General features: G+C 39.8%; 1 protein-coding gene across 1 annotated transcript in view; it reads right to left on the reverse strand.

Annotated features, from left to right (window-relative positions):
* The window catches only part of tmcc3 (transmembrane and coiled-coil domain family 3), a 60,240-nt gene extending 41,682 nt beyond the window's left edge, over nt 1-18,558 (reverse strand). Inside the window, exon 1 of the mRNA XM_088645250.1 lies at nt 18,394-18,558. Within this exon, the coding sequence (XP_088501376.1) occupies nt 18,394-18,456 (63 nt within the window). The 5' untranslated portion in view covers nt 18,457-18,558. The remainder of the gene's footprint in view (nt 1-18,393) is intronic.
* Between the last annotated feature and the right edge of the window lie 3,869 nt (nt 18,559-22,427).

Consider the following 22,427-nt stretch of genomic DNA (forward strand, 5'->3'; position numbering starts at 1 on the left):
GTTTGCCATACTGACTCATTATTTTCTGATGTGTGATTCAGGCCATTTGGTAATATTGAATAAGTGGTTAGCAGATAATTTCCTCAACCTTTAGTCTGTTATTTCCATTTGGTCTAATTTGTCATTTTTCAGAGTCTCTAGTGCCCTTACTGTTACATTTTCAGCAATATTGCAGGCACCAAACACTTTTCGCTGTTCTTATACTTAATATTAACATTTTTTTTATTTTGTGGATTCAATTTACTTTTTAAAAGTATCCAGCCATTTTCACACCTTTAGCACCTCTTAACCTCTCAAAATCTAGTGATACACATATGTACTGTATACAGGAGATATTAAACATACAAAACAAAATGTTCCCCAGCACAAATAATAGGAGTGTAACTTAAGAGAGGTTCACAACAACTGATGGACTTTGAATGAAGGTGCACGCTGGCCCAATTGGACATTGGGAGAAACCAACAAAGAGTAAACAAAGTATCAGGAACAATTCTCCAGGCTGCTGAAAAAGGCTGATTGCCCATTTTAAAAGGAGCCAGATGGCAACCTCCTGGGTGCTAGAGATGGCCATATCCTAGAGACCATACACCAGTTGCTTGAAGAGAAGAAACTAGAGAAGGTATTAATTAATAAGAACTGACGGATATCACATCCACATGGGATGAGTAAGATGCAGATACAGTACAATAGCTTATCATCCTACAAGCCACTGGACCTACTGTATCTAAGCAGCATATACTGTATAATATTACTTAAAGAGCATTGCGACACATGCTGCCAAAAACCCTTTACCCTTCAGATCCTGGCTTTCAGTTTTCAGACAAGTGGTGAAGTGTGGTTAGATACTGAACCACCCACAAGCTGTGGGAAAATTTGTCTGTTTGACGCACTGTGGGCAACAATTGTGACCTTTTAAAAGGTCCATGAGACCCTTTAATGGACTATGTGCTAAGAATGGGTTTAAGTCCACAGACCCTGTTAACCCTGCCCTGCACAGTTCTGCCTTGCATTGGGTGAAAGACCAGACCTCAGTGTATCAGTGTACTGATATTTTGCCAACTCTACATTTATGCTTCTGATCTCGAGTATTGAGTTTTCCATTTCATCAGGTCTCATCAACATAATAATGGAAATTCTACTGTCCTCAATAGGAAAAAACCATCTATTCTGTCTCCAAGATTAATATTTAGTAAACTGTGGATGTTTTATATTTAATGAGCATACTGGCTAAGTCCTTGTTTTACAACACCGACCTCAAGTTAAGTAAGGGTTTTTGTCTTGTGGTATATTTTTACTAAATTATTCCACTAACTAGTGTTCTCTTTCTGCTTAAGGGTAATAATTTAGTCCAACTACAATAAATTCTGTCTGATAAAAACAAACTTAGAAATGTATATTTTTATTTTTTGTTATCACAAATTGCATAACAGTAAACACAATTAATCTATTAACCCATCTATTAAACAGTGCTTAACCCTCAGAATTCTTAAGTAAAAGGATTGTGTCTTATATTTTCCTTGTGTATTCTGGAGTACCCTAGTTTTAGCTGTGATCATTATACAGTAGATCAATATATAGATCGATCACACGAGTAAAACTTTGCATTACAGAATCAGTTTTCTGCCATAGATTATAATGTATGGCTATTATTCTTTACACATCTAGCAAAACTGACAGCCCTTCCTTCTAGAGCAATAAGAGCCTCATTCAAAACGAAGCTTGTGAAGAAAGTAACAAAATGATAGCAGCACTGAAAAAATGTATGTCTGTCAAATTGTTTCAGCCTCCCCACACTCTGATAGTAATTGAATCTGATCCTTGTTCCTTCTCAAATCTCCTTGAGGCACAATTTAGCTCAATTTTATCCTTTAAGATGTTTTACTTGGCAAGGTGGGGATATAATCCATTAGCCACATTTTGACACTTCTCTCACTGAAGAAAATCTAGTCATGAAATATTTGCTGTGAAAACTATCTCTGTGTTCCATACTTAAGGGTTCCACGTAAGCTTACTAGTGGTATGACTTGTGATACCAGTTAAAAAAACAACAACAATGAATTAAAAATGAAAGAAACATTTAAATATGAAACCAGACTTTGAATTAAAATTTGAATTTGAATAAGGCTGGAGTGCATCACACAAACCCTCCAATTGCCCATTTAGAAAGAGGTAGGTGGGGTGTTTTACTACTTGTAATGGAACAGTTCTTTCCGGACCCTATGCGGACGACACAATCCGAAATAGTGAGGAAACACTGGGGAAAAAGTCATGCAGGAACACGGGGATGAAAACAGGGGGACGTGTCCAAAGTGCGCTGGTGCACGGGGGAGTTGTGGCCAAGGCAAACAATCCAAAAATAATCCAGACAGGGAATCCAAAAACAAGACAGAGCCCATGGCCATGCGATCCATCCGAAACAGGAGATAAAATCAGGAACCGGGTAACGGAACCGGCAAGGGTAACAGGAACAAAGACTTAAAACCATAACAGAGCCAGACTCATCCAGACCCGGGCTCGCACGATACAGAAATCAGATGCAGAGCCCGGAACTGACTGAGTGTTTGGCTTTTAAGGGGGACGGGAAGGAGGGTGGAACAAGGGGCAGGTGCACAGAATAAGTCCAAAGTGAAAAGAGCCGGAGCGCCCTTAAGGAGGAGGGACTACAATCGTGACACATCTGTTGTTTAAATCTTGGGGGGGGATTTAAAATAGTTTTTTCATATACATAGAGTACAGTACATGTATGTTAAATAATTGAAGTACATTTTAGCCCAAACCTCTGCAAGGATCTCAACATGTATTAAACAATCAATGCTTTATTGTTAATGCACCGCTTAATCAGGGTGCAGTAATTTTAAACTCCATTTACATAGACATCCTACAACTACTGTATATCTTCAGGTAATCCTAAAATTTAAAGTGAATTTAACCCATATTTAATCTAGGGTTTTTCTGAAGCGTGTCATTGAAATGCACAGATAAAACTGCAGTAATTCTGCTGAATTCTATATAACATTATAAAGTGTTCACACCCACAGCATCCACCCCAACCACTCTCCTCTATTATCTTTTAAATGATTCCTCGACAGGACAGAAGTGCTCTGGCAACTAATTTTTGTTTTGTTTTTTTGTGATTTAGGAGCAATTCCTTCCTACACATATGTAAAAATAACCGATGCTCGGTAGTGGGCTAAGTACTGTAAGTACGATCTGTCTTCTTCTTGTGTAAAATTAACAAGTTTGTGTTCAGTTTAGGTAAACATTTTGAAAGCTCTGTCATTATGGTGCTTCATGATTTTAAAAAAACACAGGACGTTCTAATAGAACACAAATATGGTAAATCCCTTTCTATTTTGACAATTTTCATTTGGTGAATTCTTTGTACATGTGGGTTGAATATGGATTTCGCTATTTCTTGGAAAGTGTTAGATAGCAGAGGACAAAATGTGATGTTTTTCATTTAGGCTCAGTGTGAGCAAAATGAATGCAGAGACAAATATCGTCAACTTCCTTTGAGTCATTAGCTAACTGTGGCCATAATCGGTAGAGTCACTGGGGTTTGGAGGGATTGAGGTTATTAAAGGTCCAGGTTATTGTTTGATTTTTTTTGCAACCCCCTTCACAGCGGACTGACAGACCCAGTTTTGAGGTTGTGGCTTTTCAAAAGGGACAATAACAAAGGAATTGGCATTTCCATTTTTCGAAAATGTTGAAATTCTTGCACCAGCTATGCCAAAATATAGTACAGGCATATGCACTGTAGTAAAACTCAGCTTCCCTTTCTTATAACTGGTTGCAATTGGACAGCTGTTTTCCTCCCAGAGGACCTCAAAGTGCTTCACACACAGGAAGGGACCACTTCTTTCTACATCGAAGTGCAGCTCCCAGCAGCCCCAGAGGGACACCCAGCAGTTGCTCTGCACCAGCAGCAGGACAACACAGAAGATCAGGCAGGGAAATAAGAAATCACTTCAGCAATTCAATTAAGAAAGAACTTTAGAGATTCCATTTTGTTCCATTTCAGAATGGAATTTTGCCCGGACACCAGGATAAAAACAGTGCCATGGGATCTTGAAAAACCAAGTCATTAGGACACTTTTAATTTTGTGCATGATTTCATTGTTTTAGAGTGTCCCTCTTTGTTTTCATTCCAAATGAGCTCTTGGTTATTGAATTCAACTTTAATTGAAATGACAAATTGCTTCATCAGACCTTTATAAATTAATTTATTTAAATCACTGGAGATTTCAGTGTGTAAAGCATTATTCGGGAAACCTCAAATAACCAGCTTAATAGGGTCTGAAATTGATAAAATAAAAGGAGTAATGGAACAAATTATTAGTTCAATTAAGGTTTCATTAAAGTCAGAGCTCAGTGCACTCAAGGGTATTCCTGGAACAGACAGCTAAAACCACAGCCTTAACACATACTGTACAGGATTGCCTTCAAGTTTTAATTCCTGACTGAAAAGTTTGTTTTCCAAATATAATCCAACTAGTAAGTCATTTTGAACGTATTTTCAATTGCTTCACTATTGCACATACTACCATTTTGTGGTGAATGTACAGTAGGCAAAGCAATGAGAAACATTGAATGACGCAAGCCACACTACGGTATCTGTTTCAAGGGCAGTGCTGATTTTCTTTCTTGAAGTTACAGCCTTGAAGAGAGATCAAAGTGATGAAATGGTACAATCTCACACACACCTCCACTGCCGCCTAGATTCCGGTCTTTGATTCCTTTCATCTTCCCTTACCTGCTTCCATAGATGGGAAATCATTGAACTGTCATGGGTGCATGCTGGGATTAGTTCTGAGTATCGCCATGGTAATTGTTTTTGATCTTGTACATCTGGGTGCTCTAGAGTCCTGTCAATTCACTATCAGTAAATCGGTGGCAAACCTGCAAGAGGAGGATTACGTCATAAGTGTCTGGCCAGCAGAGCGCTTTCATTTCATTTTCAGTCTCTTAACATGTATGTTACTCATGTCCTCTCTTAAGAACTTAAGGCCACTCTTATTTATTACCTTCGGTTATATTAAAATGAAACCTAAAAAGGCCTGCAGGTCACGTCTTGGTTCTGTCCCTCTTCGTTATGGTTTTCATATAAGAGGACTTTTACTGATAAAAAGCAGTCCTAGGATCGTCTCCTTCCAATGCTAATTTTGTTAAATGATGTCATCTTAGATGACTCAAGATAATTATTAACAAAATTAAATGTTCCCTAAACAAGTATTGCACATTTTGCAGGCTTCAACATAACAACATAAATTGTTACCCTGGAATTCATGTGTTTGTTTTTTGGGGTTTGACTGTAAGTGTAATTATTTTTGTTTTGGTGTTGAGATGAATGGCCTCTCCAGGACACCAATTAGATGATGACTAATTTTCAGTGTCCAGCTACTTTTTATGAAGCTCAAAAAGACTATGGATGAATTCATTTTGAATTAAACCAAATATGACCAGTTAATACGGAAGAGTATGTGTATAGATGCAAGATTTGTTTGTATGACATTAAATATATGTGAAGTGCATTGCAATTAGATGTAGCAGAGATCATTTGATTCTGAGCCTGTTTCAGAAGGTGACATCATCTCCTTTTAACTTGGATGGAACCAAGTTTTTCTGCAACACATGGCCAGGCATTTAGGTTTAGACTGTGCTGTCTGGGGTTTTCGCCACAATAGCAATCCCAGAAGAACTGAGCTGCACTTTCAACAATGTGCAATGTGAGCCTTGACCCAGACCACAGAGAAAAATGTCTCTTGGTCACTGAGGTTGTAGCAGAGGAGAACAAGGAGTATGGTTCGGACAGTAACAGGGGCACTTCCGTACTGAGTCTATTACAGAAGATGATGTCACCTCCTTGAGCCTGAACGGCACTGATATCTCCCACTGTGTGAGGCCTGGCTTGCTGTCTGGAGAGAGGTACTGTGCCGCTCTGAAGACAGACATTGCCCATGAGAGACCATGATTGAATTCCAGAGGGCACAGAGCTACAGTACACTCTCCATAGAAGCAGCTCAGGAGGAGATGTACTGGGCAACAGTAGTCTGGGAATTTGACAATGCAGCCAAGAGTTCAGGTAATGCTAAACAATCTTCTTTGCTAATGTTTCAGGAGATAGTTCCTCATTTAGTACCGTTGTTTTCTGAAAGGATAGTCCAGGATTTTCTTCAAGTTAGTACTTTTATTCATTCTGTTTTGACCTATTCAGACAGGTCTGTTTGACCTATTAAAACGGCACAATGCAGGAAGCAATGTAAAGATATACCCATTCTCAGGATTAATTCGCCTTATTTAGAGTACATGGAATGAGAAATGATGCCCCGTTTACAGGACACTTCTCTTTTCACTTCATTACCACAGATACTGTAATTGCTGGTGCGAGAGCAACATTTTACTGTCCCACCTTGAAGATCCAGCCTTTGTCCATCTTTGTTCTCAACAGTGGACCATGAAGGAGTCTGGATTCATCATGCTAGGAGATTGTGTAAACACTCATACTAAAAGACAGCAGCCTCCACAACACTGAGTTAAGGACTGAGCCGTAATAGGATCCATTATAAAATTCATCACAGAAGGGCTGCCATGCATGCAAGATTCTTTAGATTTGTTCTGAAGAGCAGTCAGCAATCTCTAGCAGGCCAGACCTCATTTGAAAGTTATGAAATACAGGTGACACAATAACAGAAGGCTGTCTCGAGTCTGTTTCTCAAAGTGATTTTATAAACTGCAGCATGGGAACTGGAGTGGTAGATTTATAGTAGAATGCATTTTAATCCAAAATGATTATTTCTTCATATTCAACCCTCAAGAGCACAGCTCCTATGAAAATAACCTGTGATTCCTTGATTCTACTGTCTTTGCTAATGAAGACACTTGCAATGAGAGCAGAGAATCCAAAAAGTCTATATCCAACAAACCAAGGAGTTGAGAAACCTAACCACCGCACAAAACATGTAATCCTTTTTTATTTTAGAATTTCTGTTATACGCTGCTGCTTTTTGAAATTCCATTGTTGCCCTTATCTTATCCTGTGTACAGAACTTTTAGCAGAAGAAGATTCTTTCATTATTAATGGAAAAAGCAATTTAGTGATGGAACTTCAGGTGAGCTCAAGGGGTTGTGCTGCTTTATCTACTAAATCCAGGAGTAACATTTGTAAGTCATTTCTACTCACTCTTCCGTAGTAAAATTGAGAGAGGAACAAAAGGGCCTTAACAGAGGATGTCTAAAGTCATGCTGTGTCTTCATTAATGATTCAACACCTTCTGCTGAAAGCAGCCAGAAAGATATGCGTGCCTTTAAAACAGGCTTTGCTGGTAAATAATTCATTAGAACAACAGGTGTGTACCACTGTCTCAAGCTGTTCCTGTGCTTGTTGATAAATTCCATTATGTTCATTGTTCAGCTGAGAAGGTTTTCACCACATCCTTCAGGGGAAAAAATGTGCAATTTTTTTTTTAGTAATGTCCAAGCTACAGTACATATTCTTAAACCTAGCAGTTAATACTGGAGACAGAAAGATGTGAATTAACCTGGATTTCCAACAAACAGTCTTTCAGATAGATTTCTGTGGCATTTCAGGGAACGAGGGTCATGTATCGTCACCATCATAATCAAGGAGTCGTGCTGCCATAGTAACTCTGAATGCAGGTGACATGATCTTCAAGGCATTCCAAAATGATCAAGGCTAAGAGCATGTTCTAACGCTAAAAATAAAGCACTGTAATGAGATTGCAGTCACGATACCACATTGTCCTGCATAATATATCAAAGATTTGAAGAAATTACTGTATACAGACCATGCTTCTGCTGGTCGCCAGCTTTACTGTGGCCAGCTTCACTGTTGTTAGTAATAACAACATTTCAGCATTGACTGTGGGGGAGTTCACCCTGTGGCAGAAAACATTGCAGCTGAAACATGGCCTGAGAACATAATCCAATCACTGGCAAATATAACAGCTGGAGAACTGTGGATTTTGTGGGCTTGTTTCTTTTTAATCAAAGCTCGTAGTTATCTGCTAGAAAACATCACTGTTCTTCATTTTCATCTGCTAGAAACGTCTCTTTCAGCAGTGGATTTTACACTATGTAGACAAGCAAGAGGCTACAATCCCACCAATGTTACCTCCGTTCATCACAATCAGTGATCAACTTTTGTGATTGTGTTGATCGTCTGTCTGTATTTGAGACTGAAGCACATTGTACCTGATATTGAACACAGATATGCCAGTTACACACCTAATGCCTACTGTTGTTGGAATATTTCACTGTTATTTTAGAATTTCTGTTGAGTAAAGGTAGGGAACGCATTCCAAATTACCATAAGCATCATTTAAATTGGTACATTTTATCTTAGGCATTGTGAAATAAGCAAATTTAAAATATCATGCCACTTTATTAAGTAAATTAACTTGAATAAATAAAAGCAATTAAATGAAATCAAGTATCAAATCTAACTAAACAGGCTTGAGGAGACGCAGATGTTACAGTTTCAGGAGCCAGTTATTCTAGACATATTAGGGCAATATGTGACAGCTTGAAATGACCACAATACATCACTCTTCTGCCATAATTATAGCTGTACAGAGCAATGGGAATCATGGGAATAGAAATGCAGCCAGACAGTGCTCTGGTACAATCAGTTAGCAAGATGGTACAAGCTAAAATAATGCAATTTATGTCATCATGGCTGAGTATGCAGGGTATTTCTATGAAATCTGCACTGAAAGAAAAATGTTGATTTCTGCTATAAATCAAAAGTCTTGTTTGCTTTGTCTCAGCCCACACAATATTTAGCTATATCAGGCAGGGCCCTCTTGTTACAGAATTTAAAATGTCACTTATCCAAAGCAACCTGCCTCTACAGGTGTTGCAGAAGAGTCCAATATAGTACGAACACTAATCTACTATACAGAACATCTGCAACATGGTAGCATGGGGGTATAGCATGGGGAGGTGTAGGTTGCTCGGGGAAAGATACAGTGAATCAGAAGCACAGCTAGGGGTTGAACCAGGTTGATCTAAGCCATCGTAGTTTATAATCCAATTTATCTGAATTCAAATAATTTTAATATATGGAGTGAAATCAGTTTAACCACAGAATGAAACAGACCTTTGTGCTCTGATTCTAGTCCTGCAGGGCTGGTGCTCATATGGGTTCTGCAGACCTCTTTCAAGCACCAGCACTTGAACAGCTGGAAAAAGCTGTTAAGCTGGTGTAATTTCAGCAATAGCAAGATGATTCAGAAGTTCAAGAGCCGGGTTGGAATACAATCGTGCAGAGAAACGGCCCTCCAGAGTCAGTATTGGAGACCCTTGTGTAACAGGTTCAGTAAGAATGTCAGCACTGAAGGACTGCAAATTGTATGAATTTGGCCTCCTGTATGAAATCGAAATAAAGACCATCTTTCATTCAAACACTAGGGTCATTCTGTCGATTATTCTGCTCGTACCAAAAAATAGACTGAAGTTGGATCACAAATTCTGATTAAAATTCCTTTGATTCACTTTCTTCCTCTTCCTTAAAATTCTAAGATTTCAACACAGCAAAACTTAGCTTTTGGTGATTAACAATTCTGAATTACAATCAGCTGAGAGAGAGAGAGAAGGTGGCAGGAAATGCTTTTGAATTTCAATAGAAGCAATTTTATATATATATATATTTAGTATTCTGGAGTCTCATTAACTGTGAGCAATTATTCAAAAAATGAAAAGGTTATAATTTATCCATTTTATTATTTGACATTAAATCTTTGACTTTGAGCAAAACATTTTAATCGAACAATGAAAAAGGGACAATCCTGACCTTTAAAACATAACTCTGCAGAACTCCAAACTGCACTACTGCTACTGGTTATGACAAGTCATAAGAAAAACCATATTAGCTTACACCCATTTTGTAGTCCTAAAAGATAAAAATACCTTCTTTTTGTAATTATGTGTGTCCACCAATAATCTTAGCTAAGCATTAAATTGAAAGTACTGAACAGAAACCACAGCCACATTTCCACCAACTCCCATCAGAAAAACTTCCATTAACTGGATGGCTTTTCTTAAAGAAGCACTGCAATGTTAAGAATGAATTTGTTTTGAGATTGGGGTATTTGTTTTCTGAAAATGACTAGAAAATTATTTTTATTTCCAATACATGTCAGCGTTTCATTTTGCCCAGTCAGATTACAGTGTACCTATAGCTACATTTCTGCACAGGTTAGGAGTTTCCCAGTCTAAACACAGATTTGACTGGAAAAAAACACATCAGCAAATACATTTAAGGAAAATGTATGTTTATTTTCCTCCCTCCAGCTTTTGTGAAGAATTATTTAATACAGTTGTAGCAGGGGTGCCTTACATTTTCTCTCTCAGAATGCTGTGACAATAGATGCCTTTCCAATCTTGTGTCATCTTTTATTTAAGAATTCATGTCTAAGTATATATTGTTCTTCTACAGAGCCTGGTCACATTACATTTTGACGGCTGCTTTTTCAATGAGCTAGTGTTATATTGTTCATTGACAACAAGGTACACCAGTACTATTATGGGATTTCTCTTTTGCCTTACTTTTGTGATGATTAAGAAACTTATCTTTAGTGATGTAAATAGGATTGGTTTTCAGGAGAAAGATATTTCCTAGAAAGAAGTCATTTGTTGTTTGGGTTTGGTCATTTATTTCAAAAAGAAACTTCAAAAGCTCTCTGAAGACTATAAGCAAAATGGTCATTTCATTCCGCAAGATGGGGGATGGCTGTAAAGTTATCCAATCTACCACTTTCCACTGTAGTATCCATTATTAAGACATTTAAGACTGCTTACAACCTTACAAGTGTAGCTCATGTTGAGAAAATACTGTGCTCAGGTATTACCCCCTGTGAAATGTGCAGGGGGCTGGGAGTTACTATATATTAGGATTGAGTTTTGTTTATGGTTTCCTGGAGCCCTTGATAAAATAGGGGTCATGAATCATAGAGTTCGAATTCGAATACATATCAGTCCATTTTGGCCTGAACCCTAACTCCTTCGAGTACAGGCTAAAATGGTCATTCCAGCATGACTCTGATCCCAAAGCATACATCCAGATCGACAAAGGAATGGTTGACTGCACACAAGATAAATGTTCTCTCCTGGTCATTTCAACCCCCACACTTCAGACTGCAATCTAATACATAATGTGTGGTTTGAGCTCAAGAAAGCAATTCACAGACTGAAACCAAAGGGCTAGGAGGAATTTTGCCTGGAGGAAGGGTCAGAACAACCCCACAGAAGAGCCAGAATCCCAGAGTACACTACAGGAAGAATTCTGTCAATGCATTCCATGCCTGAGGAGGATCTGCACAATACTACGGTAACTTCAGGGGTGTTCACATAAATGACCCTCATGTTTTCTGGATTTTCATTATTTATGAGAAATATGACGTTGATACTAAGATTACATTATGACAGTTTTTGATTTTTCTTTCCCGAAAGGTACAGTACATAATCCCTAAATCTTTCTGAGTATATCATATGATGGTTTTATTTTACTTTATTTCATTGGAGTTCTGAATAAATAAAGAGGGCACTGTATCTAACACAAGTCTGAACAATGCAAGAATAAAGAGAGATGCAGGATTTGTTTTTGTTGTTTGTTATTCAGAATAATATTCCATCCTATGAGACATATACAGTACTGACTTTAGCTGCATTTTAATGGACTGCAGAAATACAGATGTCAGCTAAGTCACAAACAGAAGGTGGCCTGTGTAAGATTGTACGTAATAAAAAGAGTTTTTGAAAATAAAAATAGCAGCTCATAAACAGCAGCCTTTTCGTTTTATTTTCATTGTTTTTTGTGCGGTGAACCTTTTAAGATGATTGCTTAAAATATTACAAATATTCTGATAAAGAAAATAAAATGTTAAAATAAAGATTGTGTTTTTATTTTTGGTACAAGGGTAAATATGTAAGGGTAAATATTTCTTCCAGATTTTCTACTGCTGTTTTTCACTGCAGCATAACCACCACCAGTTTTTTTATTGTTGATGTCATTATTGTTGTTAGTGTTGTAAATGTTAGTAGATGTGGAGTTATAATGAAAACGGATGTTTGATTGGCATCATCAAAGTAACATCTTCTTCTTGAATTGCTACAGCAGTTTGTTACACAGATTCTGCATACCGTTCTTCTGTACTGTACAAGTGAGCCTTGCTCTGCTGTGGCCTACAAACAATACAGTTTCCACCTGCCTACAATGGATTAAAGCTGGAGTGTTTTATCATCAGGAAGGGAGAAGTACACAGGGACCCTTGTGACTAGGTGGAAGGGTAGCAGAGCATCGAACTGTACAGCTGAGTCTGCCAAACAAAGACTACCAAGGAGGTCCAAATACTCTTTAGAAAATGGACACATAGATATAGATTTCATCTCCAATTACATGTTGTAAATATTTATATATTCCTGTAATATAATCTATCATAACATTCTTATTCATACTGCTGGCCCCTACAGTATTAATGAAGCAGTGGTTATTGTTGCCTGTCACATTTTTAAGAACTGCATTATCATCCTGGTTCTTATGGCAACAAGCCACTGACATCATGTCAATGACATCATGTCAATTACATCTATTTACAGCAAATGAAATTATAAAACTGACCTTTCTGCCAGTGATCATAATTGTATTTATCTTGTCCACGTGGCTCCTATCTTTTTCATAAAGTGGCTTATTGTGGGTGGCACAGTGGTGTGGTGGTAAGCCTTGCTAGCTGTCACTTGTGGGGCCCTGGGTCACTTCCTGGGGTGCTGTCTGTGTGGAGTTTGTGTGTTCTCCTCCTGTTCATGTGGGTATTGTTTTCTGGGTCCTCCGGTTTTCCTCCCACAGTCCAAAGACATACTGGTAGGTTAATTGGCTTCTGGTAAAACTAGCACTACTATGAATGTGTGCGTGTCTGTGTTATCTGTGTGTGCCCTGCAATGGACTGGCATCCCATCCAGGGTGTATCCTGCTTTATTTGACCCACTTGCTTGCCAGGATTGGCTCGGGCTTCCCCACAACTCTGTACTGGATGATGTGGTTAGAAATTGGTTGGGTGGGCAGATATTTGACTGAATGTAGAATTTTTTTTTTATCCAGTTTTGCGATATAACTAACACAGGAGATACATTCCTGGAACAACCAATAATTACTGCAGAGGAAAAAATAATCCTAAAAAATTTGAAAGAGAAGCAGTATATCAGCACTGTGTCAAATGCTGTACTGATACATAAGAAAAAAAACCTCAATTTTTTGCTATGCAATATAGTTTACTAGGTGGGGAATAAAAATGACATTTGTATGCTTTACAATTTCCAAGATGCACACAGCAGCAGGGCAACTCCTGTAACCATCAGTCCAGGCCCTTTCATGATGTAATAGTGTGTTTGTTCACAATTAAGGTTCAATCCCCAACGTTCACCCCCTCACTTTACACTTTGTTTTCTATTCCTTGACTGTCTTTTACATTCTGAACACCCTGCCTGAAAGTTATTTTCTGTATGTTAACAAGTGAGTTTTCCCTTTCTGGTGTTTAACATCTGCTAGTATGTGACAGAAAGGAAACCACGGTCTTGTTTAAGAGGCATTGTATCCAGACATTACAGATAAAGAAGTCACAGCAGAGAGCACTGTAGTTTTAAATGGAATATGCTGAGCTGTGTGTTTGCTGATTGTGGAAAGGAATTGCAGCATAGCAAATATCTAAAAGAAATTAGAATCAGACTGAAAGTAGACATGTTAAACTGTTTGAACTTGCTCAAGTTGTTTGAAGCAACAACAGTACAGCTCACCAGGAGCATGCTTATGTCCACCTACATGAGTGAGAAGCCTTAAAACATGCAAAAGTTGTTTTTGTTGTGCACTCTGCACATATTGTTTAAGAAGGAACTGTACAGGTGAAAGAAGAAGAAGATGGAGACAAATGTTTTTTTGCACACTGCCAGCATCAGTACTTGTGCAATTTCGCAATAATGAAGATTGCTATAAGATCCTGAAAATATTTTATATATTAAATATAAAAGGAATGACACACTATTTGAAAGCATTGCGGTGGGGAATCAGATGCTTGACTTTCATAAACATGTAACAGATTCTGTTTCAAATAGAATGTCACACTTCATCCTGGAAGCTGCTCTGCACAACAGATTGACGTTTGAAAAGCCGTTTTTACATCCTTGGCACCTGAGTTAGCTTATGGAGTAATGATAATAATAGCCTAATATAGGCAAAGGTCACCTTTAAAAGAAATTATTTGATTTAGGAGTCAATTCAATGTATTTGATTTCTATAAGGAATTTGATCGTATTTTATTGGAGATCATATGCATTCGCTCAGATATTTAAACATTTAACAAACATAAATCAATAAGCAATACTTAGAATAAGGTATTAAATCAGAGACAATTCGATATTCTGCCATGTAAGCATGTAAGAGGCATTTACTGCCGGTTTCTACCATTTACAATGAACCTGCAGTGAGACACTTGAGACACTGGTGAGGGAAGCGTTATCTTTTCTTAGCCAGTATGCATTCGGTTCTGGCTTCACTGCTTCCTCTGATTGCTGATGCAGCAGCCTGTCCCGTCCCCTGAGGACTATTCATCTTCCGTTTGCTGTTTTGAGTTTACATTTCTCATTGCACATTCTTTTCTGTTTAAATGAACTGTCAAAGGAAAAAAAAAGTGGGGGGGATTTGGCATGATTTATGGCAAAATCCATATACAGAAAATCCTGTGACAGAGTAGAGCGGAATTTATCACAGTGACGCAGGGGTCACACCGCAAACAGAATTCCCCATTTTTGCAATGCTTTCCTGTCAGGGCACACCAGCCCACTGTTCCAGACAGTGGCTCAGCCTCAAGCTGGTGTCCTTCTTAAAGTCTACTAGAGTATACCTGCATGGCATGAACCTGCATGCATAGCATTCAAACCCAGTCCTTTAACCCATGCTGTAAACCAAACTCAAAATTCACCAGTTGCTCGGAACAGCCTTGGGCTATATGTTCTAATTGCTAGGGAGAGATGCTATCTGCAACTGAGCTCGAAACCGAAATGTCCCCTTAAGGTAATGAGAGCTGGTTTTGAGAGACAGTCACCCATTAATGGGGAAAAAAAAACCGGTAGAATGTGGTACACTCTCTGATTGAGTAAGTAGCATTCAAAGGGAGTGATATTCCATGTCAGGGAAAGGAGCCGGCAGTATAGTGCTTAGCATGGAAGTCGCCCCGCCTCTGGGCCAATTAAGAGGTTTACAAATCCAGCTAAGGTTTGGACTAGTCTAGTCTCCAGCTTGGATGGAGGGAGAGTGAGAGCTCTAGAGGGGATTATTCATTAGCAAAGGACTGAGCTGTTTTGCAGGCCTGTGAGTGAGCTAGGGATGCTTGAGAAAATACAGCCTAGCCTATACTGAGGGGCCACAGATGGCCACAGGGCTGCATGGTAGCTAGGAATGGGATTGTTGTGAACTACCTAAAGACTAAAGAAGATAAGGAAGGTAGTGTACAGCAATCCCAAAAGACCCAAAGGTGAAGCTAGGAGCTGCTTGCTCAGAAGTCCCAAAGGTGAGGGACAAAGAGTGTCCTACGTTCCTTAAGGCTGGCAGTTTGTTTGGGGTTGAAATACACTGTCAAGGAACAGGACAGAACTGGGGCTAACTGCTGGAGTGGACCATCACTTGGCAAGATAGTGGTGCACCTTGTCTCCAGAGCTGAGAGAGCTAGGACTCGAGCTGACAAGATTACTCTTGCGGCCTTACCATCAGCAGACAGACTGGTGGTCTCAGGGGGTGTAAGAATGGGAAAACAACAAACCAGCTGCTGCTGCGTCAGGGATGCAATGTGTTGGGTACAGGGAGGTGTCACTGGTCACACAGGATCTCCCACGACAGTCAGCAGGGAGAAGAGTTACTGGTTGTTTGTGAAGATGTGGTGATTAACAACGACAAGAGAGTGAAGAGCATGTACAAGAAGCTGTGCATCACAGAGTGAATACGAATGCTCTAGTGCCTGGTGATTAATGAAGATAGAGGCTAATGAGTTAGTGAGAAGGTCCACTGAGTGTAAAGACTCATGACAGGAATGTAAAAGAGATAGATAAGACCAGCAGAAAGAAAAAGGTTCTTCAGTTTTCCCTGAGAGAAGACCGATAATAAAAAATTCGGATGTCAGAGGGGTCCGAAAGGAAGAGACAGAACATTTAAAATATGAAAAAACTAACTAAACCAACATTGGCAGTGTTGGTCTTTGGGTGCTGGTAATGTCACAGTCCCCGCTGCACGTTCAGAATAAAACTTATCAAGACAGGATGTCAAAGTTTTTTCTTGGGGTCACACTGTGTTTCTAAACCTGACACATCTTTTGCAGTTTGTGGTTGGTTGTGTTTTCACAAGGCTGCACAGGATTTGGAAAACTGCTGAGCCACTAGCTGACCCACACTTAGACTGAAAAATAAACTGATGCCCTGTGTTTTTGAAATCATGTCAAAAATACATTTACAGATGTGGAATACCCCAATTCCTTTAAATAAAATAAGGAACAGTTTTTGCATGACTAAACCTGCTATGTCATCATTACTATAATAATGAGCACTGTTTCCTGCAGTGACAGGAGCATTTTTCACAGAATCCCCTCTTATCTTACCAGCAAAAGCTTGACAAACATATATTCTGAAACAATGTTTTTCAAAGAACTCCAGGTATTTAACTCTAAAGATTCAACTTCTGATTGAATGCAACCACTGATACAGCAAAAGGAAAACTCTCATGTTTCCCGAATAAGCACAAAAGAACCGCAGCTGAGATAATGTTGTTAAGTCGAAGTCTAACATAAAAAATATTGAATTGCAATGTACTGAAATGCCTAACGTTTCTCCCATATCCTCCAGCACAGCCTGGCATAGCTGGCCTTGGCAACCAAGGAAGTGGTGAGCTTGGTTTCCCCTGCAGCAGATGCTCTATGCGCCTCAGCCGCCACTTCTACCCTTATCAAGACTAACATTCCTGGTCCCTGCCTGACCACACCCCATGGTCAGGTCAGCCTGGACAGCCCGGGGATGCGCCAGGGTGTCCAATCATAATACCACCTCACCACTTTCATCCAGAAGCTCCTGCAGGACCAGGCCCTGCAGGGACTCGACCAGCTGTGCCATCTTCTTTCTCCAACAATTTGCTCTCACCTGCATCTCAAGCTGGACCTGACCCACTTCCCTTTGGCACAATTCCATCAAACACTGAATCCCTTCTCTACTGCTGGCACAGCAGCATACTGTGCTACACTGGAGAGCAAGATATTTCCGCACAGGTAGGAGGGACTACTAAGTCTCCTTTCCCTACCCACTTGGTTTGGCAGAGTCAGACTAGCCCCTGAAGAAGTAGCTCAAGGAGGTAGCTGCGTCAGCATGCGTAGGCTGCAAAGGAACAGGTAGCGGGTTTATTCCATGCTGAAAAGAAAGGAAACACAACGTTTCGGCTGCACCTTCATAGCACCTGAAGAAGACTGGTCTCCACTCAAGACCCTGCTGCCACCAGCAGGAAGACTCCCACTGCTCAGTGGGGTCTGTCCAGACACTCTGAAAAGCTGCCCACAGTATCAGCCCTTGGCATACTCTGACACTTGGCAGTCAGGCTGCTACAGCCAGCCACTCTTGTGGTTGTGGCCGTGGCGCCTGAACCCTCTCCCCAGCCTGCTGTCAGCTGACCCTCCTCTGTGACACGAAGGTTTTACTTCCTCTTTGCGCAACATGTCCTGACTGTCTAGTGTCACATACAGTAGTTCCTGCTCCCACAGCAATGTGGAGAAACCAGATGATGCAGTGGGTGTTGGATGCTTACAAGGCTGTTAGTACCCCCCAGGTTTCAGACACAATCCAAAATAAGACAGAGTATAAAAATGAAGAAAAAGTTTTAAAACAAAACTTGGGAAGCAGGCAGAGCACTTGAGTAGGTGTAGACACTGACAAAGGTCATTTTTAGACTGTGCTAAAAAAGAGCCTGGGTCTGGTTTTCTCCTTTTTTTATATCTCCCTGGGAGGGTAACACAAGATGAAAGAAGAGGCGTCTTCACCTGCTACAGTACATGAGCCTCTTTCAATGAAGAAGCACCCCTCACTCCATGCTACACAGATCACAACTTGTATAGCATACCGAGTCCCGGAGTCTCACTGTCTCGTGTGAGTACGACAGCTACAATATTATATATGTCTTTCTGAACTTCAATGATTTTAGTGTTGTTTCAATTACAGCAGTAAACAGTCTGAAATTTGCTTTAAATTGCAGCTAGAACTTAGATATTTATCCACAGATACAGTGCAAGTTCTTAAGTTTAATGCTTGAACAGCAGCATGATTTAGTAAGATGACAAAAGGAATAGGGAGACATACCTCTGAGACATGTATCTGTGGAACAACACCACAGTGTTTCTTCATTTCTTGTCCTTTTTCCATCTAGGTCAAAGTATGTGTGGAAGTCCATGCTTATTTTGACTTGAACTCTGCATCTTTTCATAGTTTAGCTCGCAATGGAAGGGCGTTAAGGAAATCACTTTCCTGTGCTGCTGAAAAAGCCTTTCCTTCCCCTTTCAGAGATAAACAAATGCTATTAAACATAACCCACATGGGCAAATCGAGGCAGCCATCCAGACTTTATTTATTGTAGATAAGCTCCCTAATTGATCTGAAAACAGCGACAGGAAGATTATAATACTGCAGGTCAGTTTCAAACACAGATAATGTCACATAATTGTAATTCAATCATTATTGATTAACTAAGCAAAGAAAAAGCCTGAAAAACAATGTTATAGGCTTGTTGAGGGTGTGCAGGACCACTACAAAAATCACACATGAGACATGCACTGGTATCAACATTGATTTGATAAGTGCATTTCAGCATGTGACACAGGAAGTCTGCACTGTTCCACTGATGGTCAGCGTGTGTCCCGTACCACTTGATAATAGGAGCAAGCAAAGGAGCCCGCAAGGCGAAGGGTACTGATTTGCTCCCTGTGTTCAGCTATCATGTTGCTTTTTGTCACGACATCCACACGACTCCCAAGCCATCTCTCCTCACACTGCCTAAAGATCAACAGAGAAGCAATATAGAGGTAGGCTATATTAAAAAAGAAGCACAAAAAGAAACACAATTCTACAAAAGAAGAAGTAAAAGGTTTATTCCATGCTGAAAAGAGAAGAAAAACACAAAATTTCGGCTGTGCAGCCTTCTTCAGATGTGTCAGAAGAAGAAGAGTAGGGCTCCACAGCCTAAACGTCGTGTTTCTTTTCTTGGAATAAACATGGAATAAACTTTTACTTGTTCCTCGGCAGCCTATGCATGCTACCTACAGTACCTGAACTATTTTGAAACACTATTCTAGACGTTTTTAGAGGTGGAACTACTGCATGCTAAGAGTTGACTGAAAAATAAACTTTTATGTTGTACACAAAAGCCCCCCTGCAGCTTTTTAGAAAGAACTGTGGCTTTTAACAACACAGAGTTTTCTTCACTGTGCTTATATTTCATTCTAAACAACTGTAGAAAGACTTGTCTCAAAAAGTCAAAAAGTAAAGGAACGTGATTTGTAATAACATACGCATAATACTGTATAATTCTGTATGGGGCTGACTTGCAGAACTGGAGCCCTGGGTTCAATTCCTGGGGTGCTATCTGTGCTATTATGTTCTCCCCCTGTTTGTGTGGGTTTCTTCTGGGTGCTGCAGATTGCTCCCAAAGTCTAAATCTATACTGGTACTGTAGGTTAATTGGCTTCTGGGAAAACTGGCCCTGGTCTGAGTGTGTTGGTGTCTGTCTGCCCTGTGATGGACTGGTGTGTCATCCAGTGTGTACCTGCCTTGCACTTGTTGCTTGCTGAGACAGGTTCAGGCTCCCCTGTGACTCTCTACTGGATAAAGTGGTTAGATAATTGATGGATGGATTGTTAGCATATCTGTAACACAATTCCTATATTTCTGAACAGAACTTTCAAACATATTTATTCTCTGTAAAAATGCCAGCTGTAGTTTATGTAATTATGCAATTCCTGTCAATTTAATCATCTAAGATAAGGTAGTTGTACAAGATTGTATAAGTTGGGTGTAATCAGCACTATTTTGCATCACAGTGGTAATCAGCTAATTGTCCAAAGCATCTCAGGTAAAAGGCTATTTACCTCCACTACTTTCCCTGACTCTATAAAGTAAATTTCATGCCACAGTACACATCCCAGTGTTGTCCCTGGTGTTCACCGTCATGAAATTCAAGGCAGTGACTACAATCCATAGTGATCCAGATGTTATGAGTCAGAGGCCGGGTCACGTCACTGGGCCAGCTGTGCTCAGACTCCCCAGGCAGGGGTGCACATGTCAGCTGTCAGCGTCCTGTTGTTCTGTTATTCTGGGTTCGATTCATTATCAAGCCACAAGATTTGAAAGAGAATGACAACTTTACTGGAAAAGACTTGCACACCACGTTGCGTTACTACATTCATGGTTTACAAACATCTCCTTATTCCTGTGCACATGCACCAACTAGGGCTGAGCGATACGGCCTAAAATGTATATCACGGTATAATTTTAATTTTGGACGATAACGATATACAGTGCCTTGCGAAAGTATTCGGCCCCCTTGAACTTTTCAACCTTTTGCCACATTTCAGGCTTCAAACATAAAGATATACATTTTTTATTTTATGTGAAGAATCACCAACAAGTGGGACACAATTGTGAAGTGGAACGAAATCTATTGGATTTTTGAAACTTTTTTAACTAATAAAAAAATGAAAAGTGGGGCGTGCAAAATTATTCGGCCCCCTTGCGTTAATACTTTGTAGAGCCACCTTTTGCTGCGATTACAGCTGCAAGTCGCTTGGGGTATGTCTCTATCAGTTTTGCACATCGAGAGACTGAAATTCTTGCCCATTCTTCCTTGCAAAACAGCTCGAGCTCAGTGAGGTTGGATGGAGAGCGTTTGTGAACAGCAGTTTTCAGCTCTTTCCACAGATTCTCGATTGGATTCAGGTCTGGACTTTGACTTGGCCATTCAAACACCTGGATACGTTTATTTGTGAACCATTCCTTTGTAGATTTTGCTGTATGTTTGGGATCATTGTCTTGTTGGAAGATAAATCTCCGTCCCAGTTTCAGGTCTTTTGCAGACTCCAACAGGTTTTCATCCAGAATGGTCCTGTATTTGGATGCATCCATCTTCCCCTCAATTTTAACCATCTTCCCTGTCCCTGCTGAAGAAAAGCAGGCCCAAACCATGATGCTGCCACCACCATGTTTGACAGTGGGGATGGTGTGTTGAGGGTGATGAGCTGTGTTGCTTTTACGCCAAACATATCGTTTTGCATTGTGGCCAAAAAGTTCGATTTTGGTTTCATCTGACCAGAGCACCTTCTTCCACATGTTTGGGGTGTCTCCCAGGTGGCTTGTGGCAAACTTTAGACGAGACTTTTTATGGATATCTTTGAGAAATGGCTTTCTTCTTGCCACTCTTCCATAAAGGCCAGATTTGTGCAGTGTAAGACTGATTGTTGTCCTATGGACAGACTCTCCCACCTCAGCTGTAGTTCTCTGCAGTTCATCCAGAGTGATCATGGGCCTCTTGGCTGCATCTCTGATCAGTCTTCTCCTTGTCTGAGCTGAAAGTTTAGAGGGACGGCCAGGTCTTGGTAGATTTGCAGTGGTCTGATACTCCTTCCATTTCAAGATGATCGCTTGCACAGTGCTCCTTGGGATGTTTGAAGCTTGGGAAATCTTTTTGTATCCAAATCCGGCTTTAAACTTCTGCACAACAGTATTACGGACCTGCCTGGTGTGTTCCTTGGTCTTCATGATGCTCTCTGCGCTTTCAACAGAACCTTGAGACTATCACAGAGCAGGTGCATTTATACAGAGACTTGATTACACACAGGTGGATTCTATTTATCACCATCAGTCATTTAGGACAACATTGGATCATTCAGAGATCCTCGCTGAACTTCTGGAGTGAGTTTGCTGCACTGAAAGTAAAGGGGCCGAATAATTTTGCACGCCCCACTTTTCATTTTTTTATTAGTAAAAAAAGTTTCAAAAATCCAATAGATTTCGTTCCACTTCACAATTGTGTCCCACTTGTTGGTGATTCTTCACATAAAATAAAAAATTTATATCTTTATGTTTGAAGCCTGAAATGTGGCAAAAGGTTGAAAAGTTCAAGGGGGCCGAATACTTTCGCAAGGCACTGTACATCATGGTATAGACCTTTTTCTCATAATTTCAATAGAGCATGCTTTAAAAGGAGTACAAGACTTGGATAGTAAATTTTTATTGCCTGGAGTTAACTATTAGGTTTTTCACATAGAAATGAAGTAGAAGTCGAATATTTTAAGAACATTTTATTTTGCAGAACTGAAACAATACAATATGAATATGAATTAAAT

This window comes from Lepisosteus platostomus, chromosome 9, assembly GCF_059453375.1.
Source record: "Lepisosteus platostomus isolate fLepPlt1 chromosome 9, fLepPlt1.hap1, whole genome shotgun sequence".
NCBI lineage: Eukaryota > Metazoa > Chordata > Actinopteri > Semionotiformes > Lepisosteidae > Lepisosteus > Lepisosteus platostomus.